The 23,015-nt window shown below is 48.7% G+C and overlaps 11 protein-coding genes across 11 annotated transcripts; 7 read left to right on the forward strand and 4 right to left on the reverse strand.

The window, feature by feature from the left end:
* Positions 1–477: 477 nt before the first annotated feature.
* On the forward strand, positions 478–2,321 carry PFICI_02147 (uncharacterized protein; the record flags this gene model as incomplete). The annotated part of the gene is made up of 7 exons (XM_007830728.1): positions 478–603; positions 699–727; positions 808–987; positions 1,053–1,184; positions 1,256–1,576; positions 1,630–1,907; positions 1,960–2,321. The coding sequence occupies 7 exons, from the start codon at positions 478–480 to the stop codon at positions 2,319–2,321; spliced, it is 1,428 nt and encodes a 475-aa protein (XP_007828919.1).
* Positions 2,322–2,754: 433 nt separating this feature from the next.
* Positions 2,755–5,125, forward strand: PFICI_02148 (uncharacterized protein; the record flags this gene model as incomplete). Its single annotated transcript, XM_007830729.1, has 4 exons — positions 2,755–2,834; positions 2,885–3,007; positions 3,089–3,803; positions 3,857–5,125. The coding sequence occupies 4 exons, from the start codon at positions 2,755–2,757 to the stop codon at positions 5,123–5,125; spliced, it is 2,187 nt and encodes a 728-aa protein (XP_007828920.1).
* Positions 5,126–5,208: 83 nt separating this feature from the next.
* Positions 5,209–6,261, reverse strand: PFICI_02149 (uncharacterized protein; the record flags this gene model as incomplete). The annotated part of the gene is made up of 1 exon (XM_007830730.1): positions 5,209–6,261. One exon carries the CDS (start codon positions 6,259–6,261, stop codon positions 5,209–5,211), a length of 1,053 nt encoding a protein of 350 aa, XP_007828921.1.
* A 510-nt stretch (positions 6,262–6,771) lies between these two features.
* On the forward strand, positions 6,772–7,875 carry PFICI_02150 (uncharacterized protein; the record flags this gene model as incomplete). Its single annotated transcript, XM_007830731.1, has 2 exons — positions 6,772–7,316; positions 7,377–7,875. The coding sequence occupies 2 exons, from the start codon at positions 6,772–6,774 to the stop codon at positions 7,873–7,875; spliced, it is 1,044 nt and encodes a 347-aa protein (XP_007828922.1).
* Positions 7,876–8,225: 350 nt separating this feature from the next.
* On the reverse strand, positions 8,226–9,768 carry PFICI_02151 (uncharacterized protein; the record flags this gene model as incomplete). The annotated part of the gene is made up of 6 exons (XM_007830732.1): positions 8,226–8,633; positions 8,702–8,857; positions 8,930–9,151; positions 9,223–9,296; positions 9,349–9,561; positions 9,705–9,768. The coding sequence occupies 6 exons, from the start codon at positions 9,766–9,768 to the stop codon at positions 8,226–8,228; spliced, it is 1,137 nt and encodes a 378-aa protein (XP_007828923.1).
* Positions 9,769–10,436: 668 nt separating this feature from the next.
* Positions 10,437–10,965, forward strand: PFICI_02152 (uncharacterized protein; the record flags this gene model as incomplete). Its single annotated transcript, XM_007830733.1, has 2 exons — positions 10,437–10,828; positions 10,887–10,965. 2 exons carry the CDS (start codon positions 10,437–10,439, stop codon positions 10,963–10,965), a joined length of 471 nt encoding a protein of 156 aa, XP_007828924.1.
* A 1,271-nt stretch (positions 10,966–12,236) lies between these two features.
* Positions 12,237–13,430, forward strand: PFICI_02153 (uncharacterized protein; the record flags this gene model as incomplete). The annotated part of the gene is made up of 1 exon (XM_007830734.1): positions 12,237–13,430. One exon carries the CDS (start codon positions 12,237–12,239, stop codon positions 13,428–13,430), a length of 1,194 nt encoding a protein of 397 aa, XP_007828925.1.
* Positions 13,431–14,067: 637 nt separating this feature from the next.
* On the reverse strand, positions 14,068–16,098 carry PFICI_02154 (uncharacterized protein; the record flags this gene model as incomplete). The annotated part of the gene is made up of 4 exons (XM_007830735.1): positions 14,068–14,913; positions 14,981–15,213; positions 15,278–15,648; positions 15,722–16,098. The coding sequence occupies 4 exons, from the start codon at positions 16,096–16,098 to the stop codon at positions 14,068–14,070; spliced, it is 1,827 nt and encodes a 608-aa protein (XP_007828926.1).
* A 943-nt stretch (positions 16,099–17,041) lies between these two features.
* PFICI_02155 (uncharacterized protein) lies at positions 17,042–18,066 on the reverse strand (the record flags this gene model as incomplete). The annotated part of the gene is made up of 2 exons (XM_007830736.1): positions 17,042–17,587; positions 17,662–18,066. 2 exons carry the CDS (start codon positions 18,064–18,066, stop codon positions 17,042–17,044), a joined length of 951 nt encoding a protein of 316 aa, XP_007828927.1.
* A 510-nt stretch (positions 18,067–18,576) lies between these two features.
* PFICI_02156 (uncharacterized protein) lies at positions 18,577–19,887 on the forward strand (the record flags this gene model as incomplete). The annotated part of the gene is made up of 2 exons (XM_007830737.1): positions 18,577–19,696; positions 19,775–19,887. The coding sequence occupies 2 exons, from the start codon at positions 18,577–18,579 to the stop codon at positions 19,885–19,887; spliced, it is 1,233 nt and encodes a 410-aa protein (XP_007828928.1).
* Positions 19,888–20,899: 1,012 nt separating this feature from the next.
* On the forward strand, positions 20,900–22,883 carry PFICI_02157 (uncharacterized protein; the record flags this gene model as incomplete). The annotated part of the gene is made up of 4 exons (XM_007830738.1): positions 20,900–20,964; positions 21,039–21,282; positions 21,359–21,493; positions 21,564–22,883. The coding sequence occupies 4 exons, from the start codon at positions 20,900–20,902 to the stop codon at positions 22,881–22,883; spliced, it is 1,764 nt and encodes a 587-aa protein (XP_007828929.1).
* Between the last annotated feature and the right edge of the window lie 132 nt (positions 22,884–23,015).

Genomic DNA, 23,015 nt, shown 5'->3' on the forward strand with positions numbered 1-23,015 from the left:
ATTCATCATACTGTGTATTCTTGGTCTGTCTATATTTACTTACAAGGTCCCGTGATCAAAGGTAGGTCAAAGGCTGCCAATGCACTGGCCAGGCGGACTTTCATCGCACCAGACCGATCCCTATCCACGATACTGTATGAAGTACAGGCGCAATTCAATACGAATTGTTAGACTCCCTGATCGGGATGTAATATCTCAACCGACTGTAAGATAAGACGCATCAGCTCATACTCGGCATCGATCGGCGCATGGCCCTATGCGGGTACCCACTGCTGGCGGCTTATCGGCAAGGTGGACCAACGACTCATGTATCAGTCCCAACAAGGGGACGATAGGGAGGTTGATAAGGTATTGATGTATGTAATAATACAATAAATCTCGACAAAAGTAACCACAAGAACACCATGAGCACCAATTGGTGTCCATCGCGACATTTACAATTCCTCAGCCTCAAGTCCAGCACCGTTGAATTGCGCAATGGAGGTGAAGAATGACACCAAAACTATCGCAGCTCACCCCGCCAGCACTGGCGAGGGCAGTATTGGCGATGTCGGCACGTATATTGACCCTGTAAAGGAGGCGAAGATGATGCGAAAGTTCGATGTAAGTCGTGGTATTTGTTCATTTTCTCCTTTTGAATTTCTTCTTTATTATAACCATTCTTACCACTGGCATTCATTCTAATATTGTTTCAACAGATATACGCGGTTGGGCTTCTCGGAGTCCTGTACATGCTTGCGAACCTGGACAGGCACGTACCAAAAAGTCCCTGAATCGAAAGACGCATAAACTTATACCATAACTCAGGAGTAACATTGGCAATGCCCAAACTGCTGGAATCGGCACAGATATTGGCCTGGTCGGTAATCAATATGGTACAGCCGTCACTCTGCTATACGCTACCTACGTTCCCTTTGAAGGCCCGGTCGCAGTATTATTGAAGATAATTGGACCGAAATACCTCTTGACATTTTGTTGTTTTGCTTGGTATGTTCTGGACCCAAATATAAATCTGCCATTCCAATTTCCATGACGCTCACATAGCATCGCAGGGGAGCTGTCTGCCTAGCTACTGGGTTCGTCCAGAATTATCAAGGCTTGTACGCATGCCGTCTTTTGACGGGCTTCTTCGAGGCAGGATTGATACCCTGCATCAACGTTTACCTTGGCATGATTTACAAAAAGTCAGAACGTGGAAAAAGGCAGGTTGCACCGATGATTGCAATGGCCTCTTGCAATGACTGACCGCTTGCAGATCTTCAGTAATTTTCGCCTTCAGTGCTCTCGCAAGTGCCTTTGGTGGTTTATTCGCCTATGGTCTCACCCAGATCGAGTCCAACTCGTACTTTAGGTCATGGAGAGCCTTGTTCATCATTGAAGGTATAATGACAATTCTCATTTGCCCTGTATTCTTCTTTCTATTCCCAGAGTCACCAACCACTGCCAAATTTCTCACTGCCGAGGAAAAGCAGATGATGAAGTTGCGTTACGAGCAAGACCAACACTGGGGAATTGACGACACTTTTAGCTGGGACGCAGTCATTGCAGCTCTCACAGACCCAAAGTTCTTCGCTCAGTATGTAACTTGAACATGGCGAATGTTGTTCAAAGAATACTAATCATAGACAGCTTCATTTTCCAATTCGCGGTTGACATCTCGCTGTACGGGTTCACGACATTTTTGCCAGCAATCATTAAAGGTCTCGGCTACACCTCAGTCCAGGCAAATCTCCTGACCGTACCAGTGTACTTCTGGGGACTGATCACGTTCATTTTCACGGCCTACATGTCGGACAAGCAGCGCAACCGCGGGTTTTGGATCGGGGGTCCTCTATTGTGCCTAATTATTGGTTATGCCTTGTTGATTTCCGTAGAGAGCGTACAAGTTCGGTACTTTGCTTGCTTTAGTAAGTCTGGCCTAGCCATCAACCAAGGACAATGACTAACAGTCCTACCTAGTTGTCGTCATGGGAGTCTATCCAACGACTGGTATGAGCATCATGTGGCTGAGCGACAATGTTGCGCGTCACTTCAAGCGAGCAACAATGGTTGGGGCCACTTTGACGCTCGGAAACACTGCTGGTGTGGCCGTGGGCCAGATCTTTACCACGGAGGATTCTCCCCGTTATATCACGGGGCTCTCGATCGCCATGGGTCTTGCTGCTGTCGCCTTGGGTGCCGTCGCCGCTTTGATGATTGGAATGCATCTCGTGAATAAGAGACGTGATGCTAGACTGAGAGAGGCAGAGGCCAACGGTACACCACTGCCACAGAGGCCAGAACTTGGCGACATGGATGTGTATTTCAGGTATTCCTTGTAGTTGGTTTGTAGTGGACTCTGTAGCACGGGTGGATAGGGTCAACGGCCCGCGGGGAGCGCTAGAGGTGCCCTCGCTGGGGTTGAAAAGCACTAGTAATGCACTGTAATCAAGCTGGAGATAACCCTGATAAGGATGAATGATACCTTGCTGATACCTATACCACATCAAGCTAGGTAATCGACTCTTGTTACATCTTGTCTCAATTCGTATCTTTCACTTCAAACGATCATCTCTTTACTTGATCCATTTTCTGCTGACTGGTGCTCAAGTTCTTTTCCAATTGAGTGAGAACAAGTCTTCCAGGGTATAAATCAGAGTTGCGCAGAGCTTTACCTGGGTACCTGCGTCTTTACTGCTAAACCCCACGGTTCGGGACACGTCCGAGCTGGAATGCGGGGCACCGGGACTGCCCCGTTGTAGCATTACACGCCCAATGGCTACACCATTCACCAACATCGACGAGGCCTCTCCGTCTCCAGCAAAACGACTCAAGCGGAGCTTCAAAGCATGCAAGTAGGTGGCCTGATCCTGTCATACAGACTGATTTACTAACTGTCCCATAGTCGTTGCCATGTCCAGAAGACGAAATGCACCGGGGAGAAGCCTTGTCGGGGCTGTTTGAGGTCGGATAATGCCCACAACTGCACGTATCCCGTTCGCGAACGAAAGGTCATAGTTCTAGAAAGGTGGGTTTACATCGGCCGTTCCGTTGATCAATGACATGATACCCGCTGCTACGAAATGCAATATGCTGACAACTTTTCAAGCTACATTGAACAGATGCAAGCAGAAAACGACAAGCTCAGGAAGCGCAAATTGTCCGCATCGGCATCACCACGTTCTACTGTTGATAATACGGGAGCTGCTAGGAGCGTTGACGGCAATGGCATTCTACCTGAAGCTTTGGAAGCACAAACCGATGACGACAATCGTGATGAGGATCGAGCCACCGCAAATGTAGCCAAGCCGTTGCTCGAAGACCGGATATCCATTCGTGACAACGGCATCTCCTCGCGGCCAGTATACGTCGGCGGTGCCGCGTGTACAGCATTTGCCGCTCGGCTTGGTGGCCATCTTCGCGGAAATCAAGTAGTCTCTCCGGCTGTTATTCCTGTATTCAAGCATACTGATTTGCAGCGCACCCATCATTCTCGCCATAACCTACCAAGCCGCGCGTATGCCCGCTTCCTCGTGCAGACTGTCATCAACTTTATTGGCAAAGATTACCACCTACTCCGCAAGAGATCATACTTTGCCAAAGTGGACCAGATTTACGATGACGTACAAGGAGCCAACTCCATATCACTCTGCCGGCTTTTCGTCGTCCTGGCTCTCGGCGAACTGTACCTCAAGAGATCAGAGATTGTAGAGGATGGTTCGAGGACTGTTCCGGGTACCACCTTCTTCCTTCAGGCGGTCACATACTTTGAGGAACATTATGAAGAACCAGACGTAGAGTACATTGAAACATTGCTGTTGTTGGTAAGATACCCCAATATCTATGTGTAACCGTGGTCAAGCTGATTCGTCCCTAGTCATTCTACTCGCATGCCTTGAACCGAAAGAATAACGCCTACACCTATACCGGTTTGGCATTACGTCTCAGCGTTTCGATTGGGTTGCATCGAAATATTACTTATGAACCTGGCATAAGCCCAGCCGAAATCGAGAATCGCCGCCGCGTCTGGTGGACTGTCTACACATTTGAACGACTTTGCAGCGCAAAGCTGGGACACCCCATCATGATTCGAGATGAGGATATTGATGCTCCTCTCCCATCGTCCAATGGCCTCACGACAGAGGAGCTGGATGATTTTATGGATGCTCGACAGTTGCTTGCCAACATCAAGCTCTCACGTATCACAGGCTCCATCATGAGCCTCATTTACGGGTCTGGGCTCGCAAAGACAAAGAATTTTATCAGCAATGTCCACCAGATTCTCAACAATCTCAAACAATGGGACACTGAGCTTTGTCCGGATCTTAAGCTTGACTACGACAGATTCCCCACCTACGGATCGCGCTCTGTTGCTTCACTTCGGCTGCATTTCAATCAGTGTATCATCCTCACTACCAGACCAGTCCTACTTCATGTTCTCAACTATCATATCAAGCCAATCCTGTCGCAAACGGCGTCACAACCAACCAGACCTCTATCCGCAATGGCTATTGCCCTGAGTGAGGCTTGTATATACGCTGCAAGGGCGTCGGCGAATCTGCTCTCCCAGTTGTGGATAGATGGTAGAATTGCCAAATTTGGCTACTTCGACGCTCACTACACGTTTTCGTCTGCCGTAGTCCTCCTTATTTCTAATACTTTGAGGGCCAACGAGTTTGACGCGGACACGATCACTGTCTCGCTCGCTCTACTGCAAAGCATGGTGGAAGATGGCAACTTGCCGGCCCAGGAAATGTACGAGAGGCTTCTTTCCCTACAAAAAGATGTCGATGAGCTCCAAAAGACAGCACCGCAATTCTCCGGGCCTCGAAGGGGTTACATCACACCGTCAGGTACCTTTGCAGCAAATATCAAGCGGAGCGACGCAGCCCACCTGAGCCCTAGGAGTAATAGTCGCGGCAGTGTAAGCATCCCACGAGAACCAAACACCGGAGTTGCAGAAATACGCAATGCTGCTCCCTTGAATGACCCATTCATTCAGGACTTTTTAAGCAGCTCCGATAACCGCACTTGGAGCCCAGATGCGTTTCACATTTTCGATGGCGAGGATGGAGCTTGGTCGCTTGCTTGGGATAACACCAACAACCTTTTCAACGGCGATCTTTCATTCACACCTGGCGTATAAAAGCGATACCTCTCTTGGCGTTGGAATATACCCTGCATTTTTGAAATGGTAGCACGACTACCCCCATCCATTGTTTCGTGTCACTAGCTTCGATTTACAATAGTAACATTGTCTTTGCTGCCAAAGAAGAACTCGTCCAAATTCCGAATATTAACTTCATCGAATTGTCCCCACGTTGTCCTTGAAGCGACGCCGATATGAGGCAGCACCGTTGTTCTGTAGTTGTCGCGCAGCTTTGGGTTGATCCCGGGTTCGTTTGCATGCACGTCTAGCCCAACGCCAATCACACTGCCAGATTGCATCGCGGCCAAGAGTGCATCCTCATCAATCAGTCCACCTCTCGCAATGTTGACGATTCTGATCTTCCTATCGCCCAAACGTCCCAGTGTAGAAGAAGAGATGATGTTCTCCGTATCTGGTGTAAGAGGGCAAGCCAAGCACAAACAATCTACCACATCTAGGAGAGATTCCATAGAATCATGATAGACCGCCCCTCCCGGCAATATGTTGGCGGCGTCTGACCTCGGCTTGCGGTTGTGGTAGTGAATCTTCATATCCAGAGCGTACGCCGCCTTCTTCGCAATGGCCATACCGATATCGCCCAAGCCGACCACTCCAAGCACCTGACCGCAAGGCTCAATGGCCATTGTTCCAATCTCCCGGCTGGAGGACCATTGATCGGTACGAGTATAGTGTTCAGCCAGTGTAAAGTAGCGATAGGTGTTGAGAATAAGGTGCAGGGCTGTGTTGGCGACGGCCTCGGTGCAGGTATTGGGTGTATTGGCATAGGAAATTCCTCTACGAGACAGGGCGTCAATATCGGCCGCATCGTAGCCATGGCCACTACATGTGATCAACTTGAGAGAAGCAGGGTATAGATCGACTGCCTTGCCCGCGAAGAGACGATGATGAGCATAGGTTCCCGCTTTCAGCCATCCTGTCCGGAGTATTGCAGCGATGTTTGAGTACGCCTGTCCGGGTGCCAGTCGCTCGCAAAATTCGTCAACGTTCTTGCAATCGTAGCGGATGACATTGAATTTCGAAAGGACTTGATTCCAGTTTGCTGGATCCTCTCCCCGAACCGAGGACTCGACCAGGAGCACCGTCGGCTTTTCCGCAACTATACATTCACCCATTTCTCACAGCGATTGTTGCAGCACTCGCTTTCATACACCGAGACCAGGTACAATTGCAGGTCACATTTCCAGCTTAAACCATTTGCGCATCAATGGGTTCCAAGTGCCCTACACGACAAGCGGACTCACTTATCAGGGCGGGCAGCGAGCGATAGGCTAGTGCCGGCACCTACCCGAGAGGCCGGACCAGTGGCCCGCTACTACCAGCACTGAAATAAGCCACACGGCAATTAACGCCGGGTCATACAAGCTGTCAGGCCCTGCTGTTCAACGATCGGCGCGTCATATCGAGCCGATCCATCATATTGCTACAGATTACCCGCTACTGACTCTGATGACTCAGCACTCTATTATTTGCATTCGGTTTTGCATCCGATTGAACATGACGTAGACTCATTATTGAAAATCCTTTACAGTCCTTGGACTTGCTGCGCTTGCCCTTGCAATTGCTCAACCTACGAGATCAAGGCGGCAGAGAGTCGATTGCGATTGACCAACTTCTTGATGATCATGGCAGACGCAGCATCTCACCCAGCAGTCAGATTGCTGCAGTCTCTCATAGAGATTGACAGTACTAGCGAAAAGGAACTCGAAATTGGGATATTCCTTGCGGATCATTTGGAAAAACTTGGCTACACTGTTGAAAGGATCGCGATTTCAACCGGCTCGACAAGGCACAACGTCTATGCATACCTCGGCAAACAGAGAAAGAACCGACTTCTTGTAACATCGCACATGGACACTGTCCCCCCACACATTCCTTTCAGCATTGAGGAAGACATTATTCGAGGCCGAGGAGCCTGCGATGATCTGGGTCCCCTAGTCTCGCAGTTGTTAGCTATTGAGGAACTGCGAACCGAAGGGAAGATCAAGGAAGGCGACGTCAGCTTTCTATACGTTGTTGGAGAGGAAAAGGGTGGACCGGGAATGATTGCAGCCAATGACATGGGCCTCGAATGGGAGGCTGGACTATTTGGCGAACCTACGGAAGGTAAACTGGCCAAGGGGCACAAGGGGCATATAGTCTTTGAGATTAGTTCTCTCGGGAAACCCTGGTACGTTTGTTGGCCTTACATACCTGTTCTTAGATCTTGGTCCTCTAACATGCTGTCTAGTCACTCGGGGTACCCTGATCGCGGCAAAAACGCAATATCAGCTTTACTCAAAGCTCTCCTTGATCTCGAAAGTGTTACTTGGCCTTCCTCGGATGTCCTTGGGCCATCGACTTTCAACATGGGCAAGATTGAGGGAGGAGAGGGCTACAACATCCTCGCCGGGTCTGCAAAAGCACTTTGTGGCATCCGCGTAGCTACGGATGCCCCCGGAATCAAACAGCTGGTCAGCGAAACTGTCAACAAACACCCGGATGTGGAGGTCAAGTTCCTCTTTGAGTACAACGAAACATTTCTGGACTGGGACATGGAAGGATTTGAATCTGCACCTGTATCATATGGGACAGATATTCCGCGTCTACGCGGCTCACATAAGAAGGTGTTATACGGCCCAGGGAGCATTCTCGTTGCCCATGGAAAGGATGAGCATATAGGAATTACTGAGCTCATTGATAGTATCACCAAAAACAAACTCTTAGTCTCGAGGCTATTGGGTTTGTGATTTGAATCTCATGCTAAATTGAGCTGAGCCATTGGCACTCTTCAACAAACCCGATACTGCAAGAAACTATCAGAACATGTCAAACAAGAATGGATTTGACGACGCCATAGAAAGGTGTCGTACTGACGTAGTCAGTACCCACCGCAGATCACCTGCTTGGGTATATAGTCGCTCTTCAGCACCTCTCTTTTGTAGACTAGAGATCAACTCAGACAACTTTCAATGCTTCCTCGATCATCTTGTCTTCAGTTCCCCCTTCACACATCGGCTCAGGTGAGAAAAGGGTCACACTTTCATATCCTAAATGAGCTTAGACTAAACCATCGCTCCTCTGGGTTTCTCGATGAGCTTTAGGTGGCCGCTTTCACCGCGATGGATGCGAGAAGCTTCTCCGTAGGAGCAAAGGTGTCGCCCTCACGGAAAGGATCACTGTGTACGCCTGGGTCGCGGGGTCGATCAAAATCGAGATCCGGCTTCAGGTAACCGTGTTTCTTCGCCTCCAAGAATTGTACAGTGTTGTACGTGACTGAGGGGTCCAAGGGCTTGTCCTTGCCGAGTTTCTTCAGTACAGGCGAGTTCTTGAACGGCAATAGACTATAGTCATCGTTGGGACGCGAGAAATAGTATATGCCGACGCGCAAGGAGTTGACCTGATCCGGGGGCGGGGTGACAACGCGGTGGATCGTTGCGGGAAAGACTCCTCCGGTCATGAGCTCGAGGGCCTGTCCCACATTCACCACCAATGTATACGGTTTGTACTGCATCCAGTCTGGATCAGCAACCCAAATCTTGAAATCTTCAATGAGGAAGGGAAGACTGCACATACCTCAACCCACTTGAAGACACCGCTCTTGTGAAGAATTTGAAGTGCGCAAACGGGCTGGGAAAACAGGATCGAAAAGGTGCCCCAATCAGCATGGGCAGGCATGAAGAGACCACGCGCCTTGAGAGTGGCCTCTGGAGTCAGAGGCGCATAGCTCATCTATGTAAGAGTTGGCGTTAGTCAACTGTGACCCATCTCTTAACAATCGAACGAAGAGCAGTTCAAACATACGTATCGGTAGTATTCTGAGCTCGATTGACCTGCGCGATGAGTTTGCAGCATTTCCTGTTCCGGAATTTCCAGGCACATGGCCAACAAAACGAGAAACTTTCTCTGAATATCATCGCGAATATGCAACATGACTTTTTGCGTCTCGGCGAAATGATGGATCAAATGAGCTGGATGCTTTCGGTCTGCCTTGGGGTCATTCAACAACATGTTGTAAAAGTCAATCTTTGGGAGCACTTTGAGCATCAGCACAACTAGTACTCATTCATGGGGATTGCATTCATGAAAGAACTAACCTCTTTGTGGAACCCCAGGCCTCCAGCAGCTTTGAAACCGACATAAATTCCCTGCTCGTCTTCCTCGGGTGTGACTAGATCGTCATGTCAGTGGTAGCTTGTCTACATTGAGGATGGTTTGCCTACCCTCGAAAGGCACTTTCGCTGCTGGGTCCATGGTCATGGTTGCATTGGCAAGGTCCATCTGAGCGTCCCACACTTCATTGGAAATGCCGTGGCCACTGACAGTAACAAAGCCATCCTGGGTAAAGGCGCTGAAGAACTCGTGCGCCAGCTCCTTGCGTGACAGTGGGTCATCAAATTTAGACAGGTCAATATTAACCAGGTCAATATAGTCCACTTTGATCATGTTTAGTATTTGACATCATGGGTCACTTTTTTGAAGATGCTCAAGGGCCAGCTCTGCTTGTGGCAGGTAGTACTCTTCTGCAGGAAAGCTGGGCATCAACACGGACAAACAAGAGTCACTGTTCAAGGCTTACAATTTTCTTTGGTTGTTGCCGGAGGTGCCCACTTGGGGACCGTTGTATTTTGACGCGCAGCCATTTTTGTAGCAAATATCGAGACCTGTAAAGTATTGCGACTATACCAGAAGTAATTCGTATGCCCAAGCGACGCTATAGGCTTCACATATCGTTGAGCCGCCGTTACTTATTTAACCACAATAGGTTGGGAGCTGCCGATGCTGTGGCACTTAGCTCCTGTGCCTTGAGTTCACCTCCACCTCCACCTCCACCGCCGCTCCTTGGCCCAACTCTGCGCGAGACGCAGTGGGGCTCCATCAGATAGTGCCGTCCACTATCCATGAGTCAAGCTAATGCTCAAGGAAGATACCAGATACCCCGGGTTGCTTCAAGTGGTGGTCTGGGTTGTCGCTGCAAGGGGCTTGGCTGGCTAGAGGTGTTCAGCTCCATTCGTTCATGACGATAAGGTCTGTGACGACCCAGACTATCTCCGCGTGTTATCGTTGATGATTGGGAGCGTCGGAAACACAGATATAGCCTGTGGTATTGTTGGCTGGATTCCTGGGACGCTCGAGGCAACCACCTCAACTCGAGCCAACGACATTCTCTAAGTGGTTTCTGTTGCCATCAGAGCACCGCGCATCAGCCGCAACAGCGTTGCCGACACCGTTTTATTGCTTCCTTCTTTCTACTCAGTCAACGGCAGCGCCAAATCCCTCGTGTCGTACTCGAGCTCCAGCGTACCTGACAATGGCATCGACCAAGCCCATTTCTCCGAGCGACCAAGTGGAATCATGCAAAGAGCCAACGGATTCAGGTCCAGAGATCTCCAAGATCGCCAGCATGGGCGTGGCCTCTGTTGATGATGTAAAGACCTCACCCAAAGATGTCGACCCTGCCATGGCTGTGGCTGGCGATGAGGTGCTTCACTTTACCCCCGAGGAGGAGGCGTCAGTCTTGCGAAAGATTGACATGTATATTTTGCCCTTGATGTGCTGGATCTACGCCATTCAGTTTGCCGACAAGATTAGTCTCAACTATGCGTCCTTGATGGGTATCCGTGAGGACACGCATCTCGATCCGAATTCGCAGCAGTACAGTTGGGCCTCTAGCATCTTCTATGCTGGTTATATCCTATACGAGTGAGTCGGTCAAATACTATAGGCTCGCATTGGACTCGTCTAACATGGTGCAACATAGATTTCCTACCACATACTTGCTCCGTCGCTTGCCCATTGCCAAGTACAGAGATCGGAACTTTATATCCGTGCCACGCTAATCGACGCGCTATAATCAAAATAACGCGTTTTCCACCCTTTTTTTTATTTTTTATATTATATATTATAATAATGACTATTTTACGTTAATTTGGGACCGAATTATCCGGAAATCGCCAGAGAAACGGGGAGTTTTTTAAAAAAGCCCGTATATTTATTGCCGGTGCCGCTATAGCTAATAAAAAGTATATTATTATCGCGGACGCGTTTAGTACCGTATAGCGTTAAACCATTACGGAAATTGTTGTTTATATTAAAATAAATAATATTAAGAAAACTAGTAATCGCCGAATAAGGAAATATAAAATAATTTTCCGGGAAAAACGCTATTTAATTATTTTTGCCCGCAAATACCCGGAAGATACCTATTCCTAGTTTATTAAAAAGAGCGCCTTTTTTATTTATACGAAAACTTATAAAAAAAATTTTTAACGTTATTATTTTAAAAATTAAAAAAAGGCTAAAAGGATCCTTTTTACGGAAAAAAACGCTACGGCTAGGCTTGTTTTCGCACGAAAATATTTAAAACCGGCGGAGCTACGTAAGCTTTTCCGAGCTTTATTTTCGGACGAATATACGGTATATAATAAATCCGGGAAACCTAGCTAATAGGTTTTCCGTTTAGCAAGCGAAAGGTTCCGTCCCGATTTTATAAATATATAAAGCTATAAAAAGCCGAAAATCTCCGTAATAATTTAGGGAATAATATAGCAAAACCGTAAAAAAGAAGGAAGGTCCCCGATTATATTTTGCTAAAGAAATCCGGATATACCGCGCCAAGGAATAAGCTTAAAATCGTATATAAAGGTCTTTAAAAAAGGCCTATTTCCGCTATATATATTTAGCGATTTTTTCGTTTAAAATAACGCTTTAGTATATAAAAGTTACCGTACGATAAAATAGCTATCCGACGAAAGGGTAGAGCTTATTAAATAGCCACCTTATAGCCCGGATTTTAACCCTATCGAATACGTATAATAAGAACTAAAAAAGCAAATCCGTAAATTAGAACCTGCTTTTTTAAAGCTTAAAAAAATATTGCCGACGAAATATACGCGAGAAAGTTAATTTAAAATGCGTAAAAGGAGATAAAAATAGACTTAATTAATACCTTAATCCAGTTTATCCCAAACCGGCTGCGTATAGTTAAAAAAGCTAAGGGGTAGTATATAAAATACTAGATAACGGTTAAAATAAGCTTATTCCTAGTTCCGTAAACCCCGTGGTGGCTGAGATATCGTAATTAGAAAGTGGTAATTGGAACTGAAAATTTATGCATTTTGGTCCGTGCACGCATATAAAGTTCCGGTCATTGTATACATCAATCAATGTCGCACTATGGGGCATTGTATTGACGCTACATGCCGTCGTTTCCAGCTATGGTGGCCTCCTGACCGTTCGATTCTTCCTGGGTGTATTTGAAGCTACAGTCACCCCAGCCTTTGTCATTGTCACCTCAATGTGGTACAAGCAGAATGAGCAAGGCCGTCGCGTTGGTTACTGGTTAGCCTGCAACGGTATCACGCTCATAATCATGGCGGCTGTTGGCTATGGACTGTCTGGCGTTACCAATGCTGCTATTGCCTCGTGGAAAATTCTCTTCCTGATCCTGGGCCTCATGACTACTGTCACTGGTGGTTTCTGTTTCTGGTTCATGCCCGACAATGTCTTGAACGCACGCTTCTTGAACGACAAGGAAAGATCTATTGCCGTTGAGCGCATTCGAGGAAACTTCCAGGGTATGGGTAATCGCACCTGGAAATGGAATCAGTTTTTCGAGGCGTTCAGAGACCCCCGTACCTACCTTTATGTCCTTTTCTCGGCACTCATGAACATCCCCAACGGTGGCATCACGACCTTTGGCTCCCTCACCATTGCATCGTTTGGCTTCGGTTCTCGCATGGCGTTGCTCCTGGGCGCTCCGTCCGGTATTTTCGATATGGGAGGCAAACTGCTCTTCACTTGGCTTTCCGACAAGTACAAGGACAGGTCACTCTTCTCGTTTATCGCCATTCTCTTTCCCATGTTGGGCGGCATTCTGATGATTACGCTCCCTCAAGATGCAAAGGCTGGCTTGCTCGTCGGATACTACTTGATCAGCGTCTCCGGTGCCTCCTGGGGGCTTGTCATGGTAATGATCTCCAACAACACTCTCGGATATACCAAAAAGGCCACCGTGAACGGGCTGCAAATCCTCGCATACGGTGCCGGCAATTGGATCGGGCCCCAGACCTTCCGGTCTAACGAGGCTCCGGAATATCATAGCGGAAAGCTGATGGTGGCAATCATGTATGGCGCTGCGGCGTGTGTGCTCATTGTCATCCGTTTCATCAACATTCGAGAGAACAAACGTAGAGATCGGGTCCAGGAAGAGTCTGGCACAGCCCAAGTCACTGAGGAAATTGAGAGAGCCAAGTTTATGGGTCTCACTGATTTTGAGCAACCTCACTTCCGCTACGTTCTTTGAGTATACCTACATACCTACACTGGTACCCTACATTCATTTGAATCAACTTGACCGTTGTAAAGAACTATAGGCTATATTGTTTTATGTAGTGTTTGTTTCCTTTTCGGGGCGGTGGCGAATGGTACCAGTGACCCTCACCTGAACTGAACTTATTTTCTTTTTAGCTAGCTATGAATTGAGATTATTCTAAGATATGGATGATGTAATGCAATAGTTGAGCCAAAGTCTGCGTACAACGAAATAGATTAATCTACAGTTCTGAGAATGTATCCATGAGAAAAGTTTAATGGAATAATGGTTGTGAAAGAGAAAGAAAAGAAATTGTATGATAAAATGATAAGAGATATTCCTTTTTATTTCATTCTTTTCGAACATCAATAAATTTGTACAGATTCTGAGGAATATTGAAAATAATATCGCATCAGTGCACAAATATCCGGTTACTTGTGTAGGTACCTAGTCTCCTACTGAATTCGTTGCATTTTTCGTTCACTTGACATCTACGTGAATCGGCTTACTTTTTGAGAGAAACCGTCATGAGTATCTTGGCATCTTGACCTTTTCGTCAGTTAAATATATACATAGCATCCGTTCCAAGATTCTGGAGTACGTATTGCAAGAACCATTCCGACAGCATTTATTCCGCTGATTGGACCATGAAGTCAAGGAAATCCTCATCGGGCAGCTCTGGCTGCATGTCACCGCCCTCCAGCATGCCCAAATACCAACTCAAATCCTGCCCACTAAACTCTCGGGCAGCGAAGCCATTTCCAAAATAGCCAAAACGGTTGCTTGTTGTGTAGCTGAGATTATAGTCCTCCCAACGCGGGTTTTCCATAGTCTCAAAAAAGTGGATACGAGAGCCGGGCCACATCATGATTTCACCGTCAACGGTGCCTTGCTTGAACCAGGATCTACATGGAGATGACCATGCGGTACGTGGGAGAAACTGGCGGCGGTGCTGAATGAAGTCATCGACAGCTTCCTGTTTTGGGTCGAATGAAGTAACCCCCTCAGAAGACATCTTGTCCAGGATTTTTACAAAATGTTTGGCCAGAAGCTCCGTAATGGGAAGGAAACTACCGTGACCATAGGGTCCATAGGGCCCGTTAAAGATCAAGTAGTTGGGGAAGTGAGGAACCGTGATGGATAAGTAAGTGCTGGGCTGGCTGTGCCACTCGTCGCTGAGACTCTTCTGGTCTCGACCAATGGTGGGATAGGCTGGCTTCCAGCTAACATCAAAGCCTGTGGCGCAAACGATGACGTCGAACTCATGCTCAACGCCATCAGTGGTAAGAACGCCCTTTGGTGTGATCTCCTGGATGGCTGTAGGCACAACCGTGACATTTTCCTCGCACAGGGCTTCGAGATAGCCGTTGCCAGGGGTCGGGCGGCGGCATCCAACAGCAAAGTTCTTGGGGACAATAAGGTCAGCAATCTCGGGCTTGGAGGCAAGCTTGCGACGCATCTCCTTCTCCGCAAACTACATAAAGAGTTTTTCAGTTAGTATAACGGCCCCATGTTCACGTAATCAGACATAATATTCTTACTGCTCGGGCGTCCATTTGCTCCTGGGATCCATTCAAGATGAAGCGGAATCGCGAGTTGAGCTCGGACTCAATCTTTTTGCGATAGGCGAGATACTTTTGGGGATTCTCGGCCAAGATCGTCTTTTGTTTCTCCGAATATGTAAAGTTGCTCCCATTCTTGCCTGCAAATCTTTGGCCAAAGCCAGCCGTCACCCAGCCGGGGCTGCGAATGAAACACTCCATCTCGCCAACAACTGATTTCACCAAAACGTCAGCAAGATCGAACCGCGCCGAAATGTAATAATCCATTTAACTCACTCGGTTGAATACTGGGCACAATTTGAACTGCTGACGAGCCCGAACCAATGACTCCCACTTTCTTTCCCTTGAGGTCAACCGAGTAGTCCCAGTTGGCACTATGCAGCATGGGGCCCTGGAACAGCTCACGACCCTTGATGGCAGGCCATTTCCACTTGTTGAGAACGCCGGTGGCATTGATGAAAACATGCGCCTTATCCTCAATGACATCATTTGGATCGTCTCCCCGTTGGATCTTTACGTGCCACATTTTTTCCTCTTCATTCCAAAATGCCCCGACGACACGATGTGACAACTTGATGTAGCGCATGAGGCCATACTTGTCGACGATGTTTTGAAAGTAAGCCAAAATCTCTGATGCGCTTGAGTAGCTGTGAATACCCAGTTAGTAATGATTATTGCTTGTTTCGCTTTCTTCTCGATTGGCTAGTAGGGAGGACATACAAGGAGGACCATTTTGTCGAAGGCGCCCAGGACAGTTGATAGTTTACTGATGGAATGTCGCAGCCGCAGCCAGGGTACTTGTTCTCGTACCAGGTACCACCAATGGAGGGATTCTTTTCGTAGCAGACAAGATCCAGATCCAGGTTACTCTCCTGCACCTCGTGAGCAAAGTTGATGGCGCTTGCCCCAGCACCGACGCAGAGAACACGCAATTGCCGTTTAGTTCTGCTAGGTTCTTCAATGATTTTATACTCTGCAGTAGGCGCATCGTCAGCCATGTCGGCTGACTTGACCTGAACCTGAATATCTGCGGTTGACTTGGCGTTGGCCAGCTTGCTAGTGGGAACAGCATCCACAGTGATGCCAAGAGAACCCATGTCCGCGAATCTGTATGTGTGTCTTTCAGTTGTCTGTTAAAAGATCGAGCAGTTCTTAGTTTGAAGTGCACCGCGAAGAAAATGTTTCAATGAAGATAGAAATCTTCGTGAGACTGCGGGTTGGACAGATGCAAGATACAAGAAGGCAGTGATATCCTGAAATTCGCTGTTGCTACCTGGCTATAAACTCTAGCATTGATATGTGCATGTAAAGCTACCATTCCATTCAATCATCGGACGACAGTACGAGGAACCGCAAAAAGTCCAGTGCCTGGCCGTCACTCCCCCTCCACTTTCATCATTGTCCACCTCCACCTCCACCTCCACCTCCACCTTCCCCAGCTGCTTGCGGCGTGACTCGCTCGTGCGACGCCACGATGTGGACTGCCCCTATCTAGGTACCCCAGACTTAGGTATCGAGCGCTAATTTCTGGAACTAAATCAGTAGGACTTTGATAGATTGATTTGACGTGTTTCGATTGATGGAATAATGGCATACAAATCCTTCCATCTCTGGACCTGGGGGTGATGCCGAGAGAAGCATCCTGGCTGGCTAGCCGCCTACACGATCCCACAAATTTCAATATTTTGAAATCTGAGAAATATTTTATCGTCCGTGGAGAAAGAGAGGCGACGGACCTAAGGAGAGAGAAAAGAGAAAGAAGACGCAGTGCTTGCTGTCGACCCCGCACATATCGAATGTTTTCAATATATACGGACAATCATCTACATACATGATCAATTCATTGAACTACGCAATTATAGCATTTTTCAAGTTAATTGTTCAATACCTATGTACGCGTTGATAATGTCCTGTGTCCTTCACTCACCCTGCATCGTGATGATAAGTTTTAAATTTTGCTGTCAAGCGTGATGTTCTAATGTTAAAATGTCGGGGTTCATAAATGGTGAGACGTAAATAAGGAGCCAAATCATCTTTGTATCAAGCCAAAGAGGACTTTTCCAAATCTACAAGGGCGGTAATGGGCCCCATGATTTCTTCACTTAAAGTTCCGACACTGGCTGTACCCAAGGGCCGTCGACCCTTGCCAGTACCATAGCCAAAAAAGTGAGAGACGACCGCCTTGACACCGGCCACTCCAACCTTTTGCAGCGCGCCGTCGGCATTGCTCAACTTGGACTGCAGCTGTCGGGCCTCCTGGACCTTGCCATCCCTCCACAGGCTCAGTAGTTGGACATGCGTCCTGGGCACAACGTTCGCAAGAGCTGCAATGACACCGTTGGATCCAGCTACCAATCCTGGAAGCATGAAATCCGACTTGCCGGCAAAAGCGGCGAAATCATCTTCTGGTAGATTCGACCACACGCGCTGCAGTTTGCCCAAGTTGCCACAAGTCAACTTGCATCCGACAATCTTGCCGGGATATTTCTGGCCCAACGGGATAATACAGTCCGAAGAAATGTCAATGCCAGAGGTTACCGTGGGGAAGTTGTATATCAAAAATGGAAGTTCTGTCACTTCAGCAACCTGTTGCATTTGATTCAATATGAGCACCTATTCCACATGATGAAGGTTGAAAAAGAAGGCAATCATCGACTTACTGCTCCAAAGAAGTTCTCAACGACCGCAGGGGTCATAGCAGGTGCCCAGTAGGCCGGGGGCAGGACCAACGCAAAGTCAGCTCCAGCGGCATTTGCCTCTGCAATATATTTCACAGTCTCCCGGACGCTGGGAGCGCCACAACCAACAATGAGTTTGACTTGGTTATAGCCGTTGGCGTCGAGGATTGCGCGGGCCTTGCTAATAACTGTCTGTCGCTCTTCGTGGTCCAGGTGTGGCGCCTCGCCATTGCTTCCCTGTAGCACAAGACCTGCTACTCCAGCTTCAGCCATGCGCCGCACATGGGACTCCATAGCACCAAAGTCGATGGACTCATCTTCTGCAAAAAAGGTAACGAGTGGCGTATACACGCCGAAAGGCGGCTTGGTGGCAATGCCGACAGTCATATTGGAAGGCGCAAGGAAGATCAAAGGTTCTGATGAATGGAAGAGGATATTGACTTGCTTGGCTACGGTCGAGACTTTGGCAGATCATTACCTGATGACGGTGGATGACTTTTATGGCGTCGGTTGAGGCTGGGTTTTCATAACACGTCGCGGGACCTATAGACCAACGATTGCACGTAGTGCATTCTTTCCTGAGCCGTGTGCTACCATGGTAGTCAGTCAGTTCTCGTAATCGAGGACGAAGATGGAATCGGTGATGCAAGTGGAGGTGGAGCGCCACCCGGAGCATTGGACTAATCCTCTGTCCATCTGCATGGTAATCCTAAGATACTGAAATCAAAGCATATCAAATGCTTGGTAAAAATTTGAAATATCTCTTATACTCACCATAAAACTCGAACAGCAATTAGGTACATCGCTGGTTGTTGTATTTCATTGACTTGCTGAGCTTTGGTATCCATTTATCAGATTGAGCTTCAAGCACTGCGAGGCGTGATCAAGACCGCCAAGATGGGCTCCATCGGGTTGCCGCCTTGCGAGTTTTTCCAGGACGTAACTTTCATACCGCCTGACGCGATATTTGAGCTCACCAAGCATTACAATGCGGACCGTAGTGCCCAAAAGGTCAATCTCGGCCAAGGCACGTACAAGGACGAAAATGGTGACCCATGGATTTTGCCAGCAATTCAAGGCGCCAAGGAAAAGATCAGGGACGCCAACCACGAATATCTTCCAATCTTGGGTCTGGCCAGCTTCAGAGGCCTGGCGACCGAGCTGATGTTAGGCGAGTCTGCGCCAGCAGTGACCGAGGGGCGGGTGGCCTCGTGTCAAGCGCTGTCCGGCACGGGAGCCTTGCACTTGGCTGGTTTGATGCTCTACCAGGCGCTGGGCCCGTCTCACACGGTCTACATCACAGAACCCACTTGGTCCAACCATCGTCAAGTCTTTGAGGCTGTCGGTTTCAATGTGCAAAGCTACAAGTACTATGACGAGGCAACGGGCAAACTGGACTTTCGCTCTGTCGAGCAGACTCTTGAAAATGCCGAACCTGGCTCCATTTTTGTGCTACATGCGTGCGCTCACAATCCCAGTGGTTGCGATCCAAGCGAGGACCAGTGGCGGAAGATGGCAACAATCACTAAACGGCGGAAGCTGTTCCCGCTCTTCGATGCAGCATACCTGGGCATCACCTCCGGATCTTACGACACGGACGCCTTTGCTATCCGGCATTTCATCAACGACATGGGCATCGAGGCGGCCGTCTGCGCATCCTTTGCCAAGAATATGGGCCTCTACGGTGAGCGTGTTGGGTTAGTCAGCTTCGTCACACAGACACCCTCCGCCGCAATGGCCGTCGAATCCAGGTTGGCCCAGTTCGTCCGCAGCGAAATATCCAACCCGCCGGCCTTTGGCGCCCGCATCGTGGCGGCTGTTCTTGGCGACGTCGAACTCCGCGCCGAGTGGCAAAGAAATCTTCAAACCATGAGCTCCCGAATCGCCGGCATGCGGCAGGGGCTGTACGATGCGCTTGTAAAGTTAGAGACGCCGGGGCAGTGGGAGCGCATCATTCAGCAAAAGGGGATGTTTTGTATCCTGGGATTGCCTCTGGATCGCGTGTTGAGCTTGAAAAGTGAGTTTCTTCGTCTTGTTTTCCTTTCCCCTCCCTATCTTATGTTCAGAACAGACTGCTGACCATTTCAATGAAAAGAGAGCTTCCACGTATACATGGCCGATAACTCGCGTATCTCGCTGGCAGGACTGAACCACAACAATGTGCAATATACGGCAGAGTCCATAGACAAAGTGCAGAGGTCCGGATGAGCTGATGAAAGGATGCGATCGGTGGAAAAAAAGAGGAGTGACGACGATTACTTGATTTTAGCAATGGTCGCCCCGCACCACAGTCAAGTCATGTAGTACCCGTGGACTCTGTAGATTCCGGTGACTAAAATACCTGGAGTCAGGAAAGCCTTATCGGGATTGGGCCTAAGTTGATTGGGTGGGACGCTCAAATTTCAGCGTAGATACAGGTATCTAGAAGCGGCTATTAGTCGATTGGTGGCGCACTCTCCAGGGATGTCCAGTGCCTACCGGTGACAACTATGTAGGCTGCGAAAGCCGCTGGGAGACTTCCAACTGTGCTGTGCCCAGCTCCGTGTTCTCCAACTGCCTCCAAACCTTTGAATGCCATCGCAACCCATTCTTAGCATATCCTGTCGATTCCAACGCACACTCGATTGAGGTCTGCTCGCTAGTAAACACTACTTTCCGCATCGGATTCCGTTGGGTCAGCAGATCTTGTTTCGCCTTAAAATGAGTTCCAATGATCGGCCATTTAGCTGCAACATCTGCTCCAAGACCTTTACAAGAAGTGTAGGTGGGACATATTACCCAGGCTGCCAAAAATCGAGACTGACCCTGTTCAAAGGAAAATTTACAACGACACAAGAGAACTCGTATGTTGATCTGGTGGCCTGTCCGTATCGGCATGCTGACGCAGGGGCTTGTTCGGTTTCCTAGGCCACGGCGGCGAGACTCGCAGGATATTCCAATGCCAACATTGTCTATGTCGATTCTCTAGGAGGTACAAAATGACATGATACCCTTGAGTTGTGTAGTCATGGTGTGGTTTCCCATCACTTGCTGACCAATTCCCCTGTGTTACAGAGATGTCTGCAAGCGCCACACTGAACGCTGTTCTATAACGCACCGCAACCCGGAGCCCGTGGGAGATGTTGGTAGTACTCAAGTGTCCCCAGGTACGATTTGTCTGGCCTCAAACAGTGCAACGCCAGCACCAGCGGCAGCAAATGTGACGTCGGCTGCCGGCTCCATGCCGACTTATATGGATGATGCACCAACCGTTGCAAGGACTGCTTTCGACTCTGTCACATCCCCGTAAGTCGAATAACTTGTCAAGAGAGTCGAGCCAGCCCCCATGTATTGCCTAGGCTAATCTTGTACGAATCAAGGGACGGTATGTCTTCAACAGACATACATGTAAACGCCTACTTTGAATATTTCCACCCAGCGCTGCCTCTTGTACATCGTTCGACATTTTTGACATCCTCACCACCAAAGCTTTTAGTGGACATTATCGTCGCTATCGGCCTGTTGTACTCGGCTGAGACACCCGGCCTCGGACATGCCAAAGCCGCTTGTGTAAAGAAGAGTCAGAGTCTCTGGCGTCAGGGCGTTGATGAACTCAATCGTCGCGTAGGTTTCCGGTCCTCAAGTTCATCAGAGCATTCCCACCCGGTAAGAGTTGAATAGATTGCTCACAGTCATCTAGGCATCTTATGACTGGCGAGAGCTACGAAAGACATGGATGATGCAGTCATGGCTTTTGCACATTGTCTATGGTGCATTTATGGACAATGCCTCGCATGCAGAGAGAGTTCGGAAGATGCTGAGATCGCTGGTTGATGTAAGTGCAGCATCCCACCATGCCGAAATTCCGTATCACAGAGACCAGACACTTATCTAATGTTCATCAGGCTGTAAGAGATCTTGGCCTTCTCAAGCAAGTCGTCGCTACTTCGGCAAACTCCCCTGTGTGGCCGCAGATGGAGGCAGAAAGTTCGGAAGCAGCTCAGGCTGTGGAGGCGTACGAGCAGTGGCAAATCTACATCAGTGAAGAGTCATTGAAACTCTCCATATACACGCTGCTCCTTCTAGACCATCACGTTTTCTCGTGCGCCAATATCCGACCCCTGATCTCAACGGTCGAATGTCTCTGGGAACTGCCTCTAGCCGAGTCGTTATGGGAAGCGGAGACGGCCGAGGCTTGGTATGAGCGTCGCTGCCAACATGACTATAATATGATCTCTGGCTCGCCTCGGGCCACAACTAGCTCCTTCAAGGGCTTCCTATCCACAGCTACGCAGTCACTCCTATCAGAGACACAGGACGCCAGCTTGCTCGCAATGTTGGCCCGCTCATCATTTGCTATGATGTGTGTCTTGAGCAATCTTGACGCGCTGGTCAAGGACTTTACGCGATGTTACTACCAGCTTCCGCCTAGCCCTGCTGACCCGTCTGCATTTCACATCCTAACACAAAGCCAAACGCGGCAGATTTGTTCTGCTCTCAGCGTGCTCTCTGCCGTAGTAAAGGAGAAGGTGGGTTCAGCGACGCTTGAGGCTGATCAGTCAGTCTGGCATGCCTGTCAGATTTTGACTTGGTCGCTCAAGCTGAGTCTCTGTCGACCAGACGACCTTCTAGTCGGCGGCATCGTGGAGAACCGAGTGTTTGCTAGTCTGGTTACCGCCACGCATCTCACCGTGGACAGCTACGTCACGTTTAAACGCACCACGCATGCAGCCAAGCAGCGGAACGATGAAGGCGATGGCATGATCGCTGTCATTGACGATCTGACTGAGGCATTATCTGCCATTGCTGCGCTTGATGCAAGACTGGCATTACGCGAATCACCTTGGATTACGGCAGCCAGCTATCGACTGCTCCTGACTGTCTGGCGTACGCTGCATGTGGCAACTGCTGACATTTATGAAAAGCTGAACAAATGCAATGGCACGCTGACGAGCCGCTCCTTTGGTTCGAGCATCCTTATTTTGAATTCTATCCTGGAAACAGTGACAGAGAGTAGCAAACAGCGATCCCTTCATCACAGCCCAGGGTCTGCCTCCCGTCGCTTGTGGTCATTTGATGCGGATATGCTCAACCTGACATTGGCTCAGGGCGAGACTGATCTAGTGAATCTCATTGTGCAGATTTGCAAGAGTCGATCTGTATGGGTGATTGGGCCATCACTAGTTAATGCAGTTCAAGATGCCATGGCGAACGCGGCAAGATAGAATCGTGTAGATGCAACCAGCAATGGGATTACTCCTCTACGTGTGCCTAGGTGCTGCCCTACAATAGACTTGGCCGATAAGAAAGATGACATTGACATGGCTGGGCCGACTTGGTCCAATTATTTCAGTGAG

The sequence above is a fragment of the Pestalotiopsis fici genome (assembly GCF_000516985.1).
Source record: "Pestalotiopsis fici W106-1 unplaced genomic scaffold PFICI_Scf_2, whole genome shotgun sequence".
Classification (NCBI taxonomy): domain Eukaryota; kingdom Fungi; phylum Ascomycota; class Sordariomycetes; order Amphisphaeriales; family Sporocadaceae; genus Pestalotiopsis; species Pestalotiopsis fici.